This window comes from Neophocaena asiaeorientalis, unplaced genomic scaffold (assembly GCF_003031525.2).
Source record: "Neophocaena asiaeorientalis asiaeorientalis breed wild unplaced genomic scaffold, Neophocaena_asiaeorientalis_V1.1 scaffold634, whole genome shotgun sequence".
In the NCBI taxonomy this organism is placed as follows: domain Eukaryota; kingdom Metazoa; phylum Chordata; class Mammalia; order Artiodactyla; family Phocoenidae; genus Neophocaena; species Neophocaena asiaeorientalis.
In genome coordinates, this window is record NW_020173971.1 from 400863 (window position 1) to 412526 (window position 11664).

The following is an 11664-nucleotide window of genomic DNA, read 5'->3' on the forward strand; positions in this document are numbered from 1 at the left end:
TAGCTGCTCCACGGCATGTGAGATCTTCCCGGACCGGGGCACGAACTCACGTCCCCTGCATCGGTAGGCGGACTCTCAACCACTGCGCCACCAGGGAAGCCCTAATGTTACTTTTCTTAATCAAGAAAACAAAATGCCATAGCATACAGCTCAGAGAAAGTCATATAATAAAAGTACCAAGAAACAAAATAAATAAAAATGTATATATAGTATCATTAGGCTCACTTTAGTCTAAATAAATATAGAATATCCCAGTCAAGAAATAAGTAATTCTTGAGAAGTTAAAAACTTAAAGAGAAACAATATATCTTCATGTAATATTTTATTTACTGATCTCTCTGAAACACGCCAAAATTCATATGGCTAATGGAACTTTCCATGTTAAAATGCTGGTCAACACAACAAATTCCTAACAAACAATATTTTAATGTAAGAACCAACATGTGAACATTATATTCAGGTGGTAAAACTCAGGTTACAAATATAAGATAAATATCAAATAATATCATACTTCTGATTTAACGGAGAACAGTTGTGAGAGTCATGCTTAACACCTTGGTTAAGTAATGGGAGAAATGGGTTGGGGTGTCAGAGAGGTATGCAAAAATTTAACAGTTCAAATAATCCTTAGCCCTTCTGAGAAAATATAGATGGCAAATATGTGGCAAATATTCCTGTAATATGGTGGTTTCGATCCACTAGTGAGCATTCTGTTCATGCATTTAAAGTAACAGCAGATGTTTCTGGGCATGAAAATTAGATTCAAAGTTAGTCTTTGCTCAACAAGTTAATGATACTATGAATCCCTTATATTTAAAAATATAGTTTAAATTTGTAAAGTTTAAGGTAAAGCATACTTGTTTTCATAGTTATCTTTAGATATAATTGAGACTACACTACCATATATAATCAGCTATACTGCTGTGCACAGTTAATTCCAGTTACCGTATTTTATATTTGCTGGTCATCAACAGCACAAACTTTATGCTCCAAAAGAAATATATCAATCCAGCAAAATGGTTCCATTTAATTTTTCTTTTAAAGACATATTAACTAAATTTAAGGAAGAATTGGCTTTTCTTGATATCTCATTTTCAAATTACTGATACAAACTTACCAGAGAGTAATTATTTATTTTGCCTAACATCAAACAATCTGCAAAAAGTTTCCAAGATAGAGCCATTCCTTGTTCCATTTCCAAAAATAAATAAAAGTTTTCTAACTGAAAGCATTTACAGTCCTAGCTCTCTAAAGTAAACATTAAAAAACAAAGTACAAAAAATGATCTCTTGGCTTCTGAATAGCCCACTTAGTTACATGAAGTATTTTCTGTCCCAACACTTTCTCAAATTCAAAAGATATTTACTTCCTAGGAACATGACAGTCTTCATTTCAAACCATTCAGTCTGTTTCCATGGCAACACTGCGGGATTCCTTGGCCACCATAAGTCGCATTAGTTGACTGTGGAATTTCTCAATCTTCTTTACATCTTGAGCTTGGTCTGTTCTATACACCAAACACTGTCAGAAATTTTAAAAGCACACATTAACTATGTAAAACTAGATTATCAATGACGTAGCAAACGTATGCTTGGATAAAATTTTGAGTCTTTTCCTACCACTGTTTTGCTCTACTTCCTCTGGAGGTCATACTAAAGAAATTACATTCAAGTTTCCAAGTCCCCAACAATGACATTCCTTAAGTTTAGTATTTTATAATATCTCAAATGCCACTGCTGTGGTTAAAAAACAAACTGAACTCTATTAGAAGCTTCTCAAAAATGACCAGTTGAATAATGTATTCAAATTCTGCCATGGTCTGATGAGAAGACTTCAAGATTGGAATTAGATATTTTCTCCCTGGGATCTGGTCATAAATGATTGAGTTACAGTGGGAAAAGCATATAAATCTTAGGATCCCTTTCTTTCTTTGTGAAATGGGAGGGGGGAGGGTTAATGATAATTTTTAAAAATCTGGAATCCCTTGCTTACTGCTGGTTGCTAACTAAATCAAACGAGATAAATCTATTCAACCTTGATTTTCTGACATTACTTATAATTTTTAAACCAAACCAAATTCTTCCTTGCTATAAATTCAATTCTTCATTAGATACTTAAGATCTGTTTATCGTTGGCCATAAAACCATTTGTTCTAGAATCTTCAAAATTATCAAATTTAAGCTGGCAGTCTTTTTTTCATCTTGTAACACTGATCCATTATTCTTTAGCCCATCTTAGATTCACGTGAGTTCTAAACAATGGGAACTTCATGATCCTACAGTAATATTCATCAACTTAAGTACTTTGGAGTTCAACCCCATCATGCCCAACTGATCTGAATTCATACAGCCTTTAAATCACTTACTTAAAAAAATTTTATCCACGCATTGTACAAATTTGTCTAACAATTTTGTAAAGCGGCCATAATCATCTCCACCGTTTCAATTTTAGTATATGTTCTGTAGAAGAAAAAATACCTTCTCACTACAGTTTAGTGAGAAGAACAAACACCTTCTCATTAAAATACACAGAAAGATTTTAGGTCCACAGAAGACAATATTATAAATCAGTCATGGCACTGGAAAAAAATGATGCATAAATGGGACTATAAAAAAGTCAAAGCTCCAAAACGATAATAATGAAGTCTAAGATCAGTTTTGTGAAGGAATTATTAGCCATTAAAATGAATTACTGAAGTATACAAACTTTTCTTTAAGAGTCATTAGAAAACAAATTTTTATGTTGGAGTTGATTCATATATTTACTGTTTAGGAGGATGGGTTTGATTGTATCTTTGGTCCCTTCTAGACATGGACTAGTTCTCAGCAGTTTTAAGAAAGGGAACAAAAAGTATTTTTCATATTTAGATCTTGTCACAGGAATCATCAATTTTAAATAAAGTTCTTTCCAATACTGCTTACCATGAATCCTTTAACAATATTTAATCATTACCAGAGGCAAAAAGTCATCATCTGGAGATAAAGCCCCTTGTATTGAATTCAATTCTGCATTTTCCTCTATTTTTAAAGCAGGATATACCAATTTCTCTTCAGTAGATATATCTATTCACTCTGCGACAATCATAAGTAAAATTTTTCTCAATGTGAATGCTCGAGATTCAAGTGTACATTTACTGAATCTACTAAGTGCAGGCACTAGTGCTAGGCACTTCCTCCACATATTTCATTTACACTCCACAACAACCCAACTGGGTAAGCAGACTATCACTGTGGCACTTCATAGACAAGAAAATTATGGCCCCCAAAGCCAAAACTTTTGGCCTGAACTTTCCCCAGGATGAAATGCTGGTAGATGGCTAAGCTAGGATTCAGATCTCTTGAATCTAGGTTTAGCACAATAGAGCTCAATTTATTCTTCCTTTTTCACATTTTCACAGTTACTTCACCAAACTCAATTGGTTCTTGGAAGACATGGTAATCATTAAAAGATCTGACTTCACACAACCTGACAATGGAATCCTGAACACAAATATAGTAAAATATATGACCAAAAAGTCATTTTTAAAGTCACTATTAAATTTTTTAAAGAATTAATCCATTAAAAAAAAGTGTTTATTAAGTACCCTCTGGGTCAGGACACCATGCTAGTCACTACAAATACTGGTAAGAATATTACTGATCTATCTTTATTTTGAAGCTCACAATCTATTAAAAGTCCAATGTGATAAGACAATTGTGACACAGCACAAAAAGAGGCAGAAATAAAAGTAAGAGATGAAGCAATCCTTTTGAGCTGGGTTTTGAAAGATAAGCAGCAGGTCTGTCACACTGGGGCAGGGGTAGGATTCAGTACTGCAGAGATGGAAACAGACTGTTCAAAAGCGCAGAGGCCAGGCTTCCCTGGTGGCGCAGTGGTTGAGAATCCGCCTGACGATGCAGGGGACACGGGTTCATGCCCCGGTCCGGGAAGATCCCACATGCCACAGAGCGGCTGGGCCCGTGAGCCATGGCCGCTGAGCCTGCGCGTCCGGAGCCTGTGCTCCACAGCAGGAGAGGCCACAACAGTGAGAGGCCCGCGTACCGCAAAAGAAAAAAAGTGCAGAGGCCTAAGACATCATGGCATATGAAAGGAGCCCTTAAGTAACACTGAAAAACGAAGATTAGACAGGATATGAGGGTGGAATTTACATTATGAGTGATGAGAAGCCACTAAAGATTTTTAAGCAGGGTAGTAACAACCAAATTTGCATTTTTAGAAATCACTCCGGCAGGGCAGCATAGGACGACTAAAGGATGAACTGGAAGCAGGGACACAGTTAGAGCCTATTCTACTAGTCCAGGTAAGTGACGTTGAGCCCTTAAAGTTAAGAGGTTAGCAGTCAAGATGGAGAGTTCATGGCAGAAAATGAGACGAGGGAGCTTGAATCAATAATTCACAAATGCCCAGCAAAATGTATGGAACTTATCAGAGGATCAAAATACAAGTTTTTCAAATGAAGGAATAGTTAATGTGAGAATGAGGGAAAGGAAGGGACCAAAGATGATCCCCAGGTTTCTGAGCAAGTAACAGAGAAAAAACAGGAAGAGCCAGTTTGATAAGATATGATGAGTTCCATTCTAGACAGGCTAATGTTAACGAGTAGAGGAGGCAGGATGCTCAACTTAGAGCTAGTCAGGAAGCCAAAAGAAAAATATGACCTAAAGGTACAAAATTGGAAACAGACAGATACAGGCAGTACTGGACTTAATGGGTTGGTCCAGAAGTGGTATGAAAAGATCAAGAACAGAATCCTGGAGAAACCAATATTTATGGGGGCACATCAGTGAAATAATTAGCAAAGAAGAATGAAACAGAAAAACAAGATAAAATGGAGCACAGATGCCAAAATAATAATTTCTACAAGAAGTGGTTTTCTCAGAAGCAGCCAGGAAGTCACATAAAATATGAACTGCTGAGGCTACTGGGTTTGAAAATAAAGGGGCTGCTGCTGAGCTCTCACCAAGAGCAGTCTGAGTGGAAGACTTCATGCAGAAACCAGATGGCAGAGGGGTAAGGAATGAATGGGGTGTGAGGAACAGTGAGCAGACAGGGAAGGTCAGAAATATAATTATAGAGCCTATAACTTGTGTTCAAATACCATTATTTACTTCTCACACACGTATAAAGAAACTTTCACCCCTCATATCCACTTTTGGTCTCTATGTTCCTCTTGCTTAGGGTCCGAAGAGAGCAGTTATTAAACTACACTTAACATACTGCATTAATGAAGCAAGTTGAATTATCTTTCCAAGTGCCTATAAAAATAGCTTCCAGGGGCTAATGGCAGACTATGGGAGGGCTCATGCCAAGGAGTACTTCCCAGAACTTCTGCTGCCAGTGTCCCTGTTCCCACGGTGAGCCACAGCCACCCCCCGCCTCTGCAGGAGACCCTCCAACACTAGCAGGTTGGGAAGCCCGACGTGGGGCTCAGAACTTTCACTCCAGTGGGTGGACTTATGTGAGGGAAGAACTGAATTGTTAAGATCCAAGGATGAAACAAAGAATTTGCTTCATGTCCTGACACTGAATGAAGTCTTGACTATGCATCAAGTCAACTCCCAAGCTTTGTTCTGTGAAGCACTGTGGTTCAAAAAGATAGTAATAGAGCTGTGTGGATGAAAAGGCTCTTGTGCTCCAGCCAGGAGGTGGGAGAGCTGGTCCACAAGAGACCTCCCAGCTCCAAGTAATATCAAACGGCGAAAATAGGAATGATGGGAATGAAATGTGAAATAAGCATCATAATGGGTGACCTGCATAAATTATATGTAAATAATTTCAAACAAATGGTTAACTCAAACGAATCTGAAAGTATGCAACAAAGAAAAATGTATACTTACAACTAAATCATCTGTTACTTTAATACACAAACTCCCATCAGAATGCCTATATTTGAGAACCACACGTGCCTGAAATAAAAATACATATTTAGAAACAGTGAAGTCAGAAGACATTTCTCAAATAATTTAGTCTTCAGGTGGGCTAAAATGGATCCTTTTAGAATTAATAGCCAAAACATCTAAAGGCACCTTTACTGTAAACTTATTATTGAAATGCGGGAAAACAGCATTTTGTTCATTTCTATTGCTGCAATTTTTTTAAGCCTTAAAATAGTCAGGTATTTTATTTTCAGCCACTTTGAAGAGATGTACTGAAAATTCCCATGACACATCCATATTCAGAGAGCCTGTGAGACTCTTAAGGTGGTTTGGCATTTCTTGCCAGTAAGAATAATATACTGAAGGGTAGTCACAGCTTGCCACCTCAAAGTATACCACTTGGGCATAAGGAATGTTTTGAGCTGAAGGTGATTAGCTCTCTGCCCTTTCTGGCCAAAAGCAGGACATAAATTAACCTTTGTAAAGGTCACATAAGTTTCCAGTTGTAAAGGTGTTTCCCTCTCCCTGGGAAAAGAGAACAAGTTTGTTCCCTAACAAACCTTACTAAACAACTCTTATTTGCCATACATTTCTCCTAGTCACCTTCTCACAGCTTACCCCCTCCCCGAAGCCCCAAACCTCTTTTCCTTTGTCCAGCCTCTTTCCCACCCTTTGTTAAGATGGCATATAGGTCCCAAATTCCTCAGGTCACATTTCTTTGTGAACTTCTGTGCTATGTATGCTTCTACCTGTTAATTTGCAGAGCCCCAGTCATAACACCTAAGAGAGTAAAGGAGAAAGTTTTTTCTCCCCTACAATACCAACACACCTAGCCACAGATGAATGATAGGCAAAGAAGGGGAAAAAAATAGCAGAAATGGCTAGCTCAGTTCAAATCCGTTCCCCGGGAAAGAGCACTGCAGCCGCAATTCATACCTTCCATTTTCCCATGACTCTCAGGAGGTGGGCTCAGGCTAAGTTACTCAGCAAAATCACATCTTTATCACGATGGCACAACATGATGTCTCCATCAACAACTTTCTAAATCCAGAATAACTCCTATACTGAGTGCCATGCTACACAGCACTTTTTGTTGTTTGGTATTCTACAGTTAGGAAGCCAAGAAAATGATTTAGGTATTACGATATTCCAATAAAAGAAGACATCTCCCAATAGAGTCTACAACTTCCATGAACATTATTTTTACTACTTTAAATAATGGATTCAAAAGTGTGCTGCAGCAGAGTCAAGTTTCTTGTTAACCAAAATAAATAACTCTTGTTTAGTTTTAGCTAGCTGTTTTAAAAAGTGCTAAGTATCTATAAGCCAAAACAGGAACATAATTTTAAAATGGTTACAATGTAGCACAGGACCCTCAAGACAATTCTGGAAACTAGATAAAAAGGGTTATTAGAGCTTTTCCTACAGCTTTTCCCATTATGCTCTCTGCTCTCCTGGGATTGCAAAAAAAAAAAGTCATACCACCCTGAGATTTGTCTTGGTGAGGGAGGAAAGGGAACGCACCAAGCACTTAAGTAGGTATAAATAATGACAACTAGGTTAAGTACCTTTAGACTACCTGATTCTATTTATTGAGCTATTAAATTCAGTTTTACGTATTTAAAAAAATTCAGTCCTCCAGAAACAAAAGGAAACTGAAACTAAAAAATATACTAAACACGACAACTACGTAAAGTTTTAACTCTCACTTAAAAGAATACTCACTGGCGAGTAGGAGAAATGAGAGTTAAAAGGTCTGTGGTACTACAAGAGAGTCCATTTTGTAACTTAGGGAGCGCCTAAATTACCATGTCAGATGCCACTAAGAGAGAAAAAGAAATCAAGGTTCTTGCTTTCTTAGGAACTTTGAATTCAACCAAGCAAAATAATCAAAACATACAACAACATTAATTAAGCCCTATAAAGGCATATACAGGTAAAATGTTAAAAGAGAACACAAGTAATTTAGATTGGGAGAAGGGGAAGTGTAAAAAGGCTTTATGGAGATGGCTTCAGAAATGCATTTGTTTTTCTTTTAGGGAAGAAATTAGGAGAAAAGCTGAAGTGGCAGTCTGAAGATATGATATATTATGTAGCTTCATGAGACTAGGGCTGAGTATAGCGGAAATGGTGGAAGACAAAGGCAGCAAGACTGGAGAGAGGGTCAGACTGGAGACTGGGAGTCCGAATGTCTACCAGCAATCAATGAAGAACCAGTTTTAAAGCAGGAAACTGAGAATTCAATTTTTGTGTTTTAGATAGCTGTGGTATGAGAGTGGTCCAGAAATACTGCCATCTTCAGTTAGAGCAGATGCAACAGAGAATGGTAAAAGGTGATGGATGTAATCAACAGGGAGAGAAGACAGAATTCTGTAAAACAGATCCCAAAGAGTTCTGACAAAATTTCTTTTCTTTTTTAGTCCCAGCAGTATGGACCGGTAGAAATAGCATGTACATGGGGTTTAGAGACGTGGGTTCACATTTTAGCTTCATTTCTTAGAGACTAAGCAAATCATTTAGTGTATCTAAGATTGTTTATTCATCTACCTCAAGGAGCTGTCTTAATTGTTCACATAAATTATACAAATAAATATATATATAAAATGTCTGTCACATACAAGGTACTCAATATAACTGTCAGCCTCTCCCCACTCATCCCCTCACCTTCCAATCAAAAAAATCACTAGTTTTTAACTAGTGCAAGGCTATCATAAGAAGGCACAAGTTTTTAGGCCACTGGAATTTTCTGACTGGGGAAAGAGCGCAAAGATTCTCGCTCTCTTGCCTATACTAGACATGCCTTGTTCACAGCAATGCTCTATAATTACCATTTTATTTTCATTTTCCCTAAGAATGACCACATTCTTAAAATATGATTACTCTTGATGTGAATTTGTATATTCTTTACTATCTTTTCAAATATCTTTAGTTTACACTGTGGGTACTTCTGGACAAAAATCCTGTATTGTCCTCATGGTGTACTGCTTAAAGAAACAGATGGCCCTACAAACAAAATCTACCAAATGGAGAAGCCAGAAATTGTGTCATAAACAAAGTACTCAATTTCAAAAATATCTAACTCATTTCATAATTCGTTACTATTACATCTTTGTATTGCAAAGAATGAAACTAAGAATGTTTTACAGCTTCTTGTTACTTATCTAGGTCTAAAAAGCTAGCAGGATTTTTTTTTTTTTTTTCTGGTTGCATTGGGTCTTCATTGCGGTGTGTGGGCTTCTCATTGCAGTGGCTTCTCATGTTGCGAAGCAGGGTTCTGGGCGCGCGGGCTTCAGTAGTTGCAGTACGTGGGCTCAGTAGTTGTGGCTCAGGGGCTTACTTGCTCCTCGGCATGTGCGATCTTCCCGGACCAGGGATGGAACCCATGTCCCCTTCATTGGCAGGAAGATTCTTAATCACTGCGCCACCGGGGAAGTCCCGCTAGCAAAATTTCTAATTAACAGGGAGCTGCTTCAAATATTATTTAGATGACAATAAAATAAATACAAACCTGAGAGGAAGAAAAGTCAAGACCCAAATGCTATATTCTCATCCTTGCGACTTCTTTGCTTTTTAAAAATAAGCTAACCTCTGACACTCACTTATTATAATTTTTGTGGGGGCCATGCATGAATTACAGGGATCCATGGGCCCTCTAAAATTCTATGTACAAGTGGATTTTTCTGAGAAAAGGGTGCAAGCATCTCATGTTCTCAAAAAGGCAATGACCTCCAAAAGATTAAGAACCACTACGCTAATGGCTGTAGATGCCTCCAAACTGGGGTCTTTCCAAAATTTCTCTGCGGTCGCAGAAAAACATAACCGTTTTATCTTACACGAGGTAGTACGGGACAAGGGCACCAAAACAGCTGAGGGACAGAAGGCCGAAACTGCAGGGGGAGGAGCCCTGCCCTTAGAGACACGTAAACCAACGACAGCCATAAGGGATGTTCGGGGATTGGGGGCGGAGGAAGGCTACCTAAGGGCCCTGAAATGACCCCGATCTTGCCCGTTTCAGGGCTTCATCGGGCCGTTAATAAGGGAAGAACAAGCGGACTTGGCGGGGTCCGTCTCTCCTCACTCACAGCACCTACTAGGATGCTGGAGAAGCTTCGGAGGCCGAGCGGACGGCAGAGAAGTTATCCTGACCGGGGGCTGGGACAGAGGCACTGGCCCCTCCAGTGATTTACCTTCATAGGGTCTGCGAGGTAGAGCTTCTCCGCTGCGCGACTGAACTCCTCCCAGGTCTGGTACTGCGGCATCGTGGGCCCGCGGCAGAACAGGAAAGGGAAGCAAAGCTACGGACCTGAGGCGACGCGACGCGTCCCACCGACCTCCCTACCTCTCGCAGCCACCTACTGCGGCAGAGACCCAGCCGCTCAACGATGGTGGCGCCTCTTCGCACCAACGCCTCGTTCCATTGGACGGCCCGGACCGCCCTCGCCCAATGGAAAGGAGGGATGTTGCCAAGTAGGAGGTGGAGCCCCGAGCGTGTGGCTCTGGGAGCTGGTCCAGAGAAGTGGAGAGCGAGGAAACGATGGAGGTTGCCACAGCGCCCCCTATAGGACTGGAGGAGAATATGTCCCGCTGTTCTTTGGGCTGGACTCCAATGGTAAAGCCTAAGTTTCTTCAGCAAACATTGAGCGGCTTAGTGATAAGCGCTGGAGCTACAAGAATGGAGACATTAGGGTCCAGCTGTCACACCTACAGCTTAGTAAAAGAGAGAGGAGACATAAACACAAGAATGCAACCGAAAACTTTATGTGATGGATATTTATGTCGGGTTAGTAGAACACAAAGGAAGAGTGATCACGTGTGGGTGGGGGGATGCTATAGTGATGGCACAAGCCGAATCTAGATAAACATGGTGGATGTCCAACAGGTGGGCAAGGCGGGGCAGGATATCTAGCCCCACTTTAGATCTGTAGTGTATTTAATGTGATAGGTATTTGGGGGATGGGGGAAGAAAAGAATCAAGGGAAGAAATCATGTCATCACTTAAGCCAGGAGAAGACATCTGAACTTTGTTCTCCAGGCAATGGAGTGGTATAGAAGGGTATTTTTCTTTAATCAAGTTTATTGAAGAATTTTTTTTTGTACAATGAAACACACCAGTTTTAAATGTACAGGTTGATGCATTTTGACACACACACACATTTATATATTAAAACCATTGGGTATATGCCCATTTACCAGATACCACAATCAAGATAAGGAACATCTCTATCTCCAGAATAGTTCCCTTATGCTTCTTTATATTCAATCCCACCACCTGCACCCCTAACCCCGGACAATCACTGACCTGCTTTCTGCCACTCTAGTTTTCCTGCCCATGCAAGGGCTTTAAGCTGATTTGCATATTATAGGGCTCCAGCTTCACACAAAGACTGAAGTGAAGTGGCAAACCTGGAGATGGGGAGACCTCTTAAGATGCTCATGCAGTAATACAGGCATATAGATAACTAAAAAGGACCTACTGTATAGCACAGGGAGCTCTACTCAGTACTGTGTAATGACCTAAATGGGAAAAGAAATCTAAAAAAGAGTGGATATATTGTATATGTACAACTGGTTCACTTCGCTGTGCACCTGAAACTAAGACTACATTGTAAAACAACTATACTCCAAAAAAATTTTTTAAAGGATATATTGTACAGCACAAGGAATATAGCCAATATTTTGGCTATATGTTGGCTATATAATATAGCCAACAACAACAGCAAAAAAGCCATGGATCTGAATTAAGGTACTAGCTTAGGAATGGAGAGGAGGAAACAGTTTTGAGATTTAC

At 39.4% G+C, this 11664-nt stretch overlaps 1 protein-coding gene across 1 annotated transcript; it reads right to left on the reverse strand.

The window, feature by feature from the left end:
- Positions 1-305: 305 nt before the first annotated feature.
- SRP9 (signal recognition particle 9) lies at positions 306-10251 on the reverse strand. The gene is made up of 3 exons (XM_024753164.1): positions 10064-10251; positions 5838-5906; positions 306-1521 (listed from the first exon to the last, which is right to left on the reverse strand). The coding sequence occupies exons 1-3, from the start codon at positions 10133-10135 to the stop codon at positions 1402-1404; spliced, it is 261 nt and encodes an 86-aa protein (XP_024608932.1). The 5' UTR covers positions 10136-10251; the 3' UTR covers positions 306-1401.
- Between the last annotated feature and the right edge of the window lie 1413 nt (positions 10252-11664).

Coding starts and splice junctions, on each gene's coding strand:
- SRP9 (XM_024753164.1), bottom strand. CDS start 10,135: ATGCCGCAGTACCAGACCTGGGAGGAGTTCAGTCGCGCAGCGGAGAAG. Junction 5,907..10,063: donor ACCTCGCAGACCCTATGAAG/GTAAATCACTGG, acceptor TTTTTATTTCAG/GCACGTGTGGTTCTCAAATA. Junction 1,522..5,837: donor AAGTAACAGATGATTTAGTT/GTAAGTATACAT, acceptor AATTTCTGACAG/TGTTTGGTGTATAGAACAGA.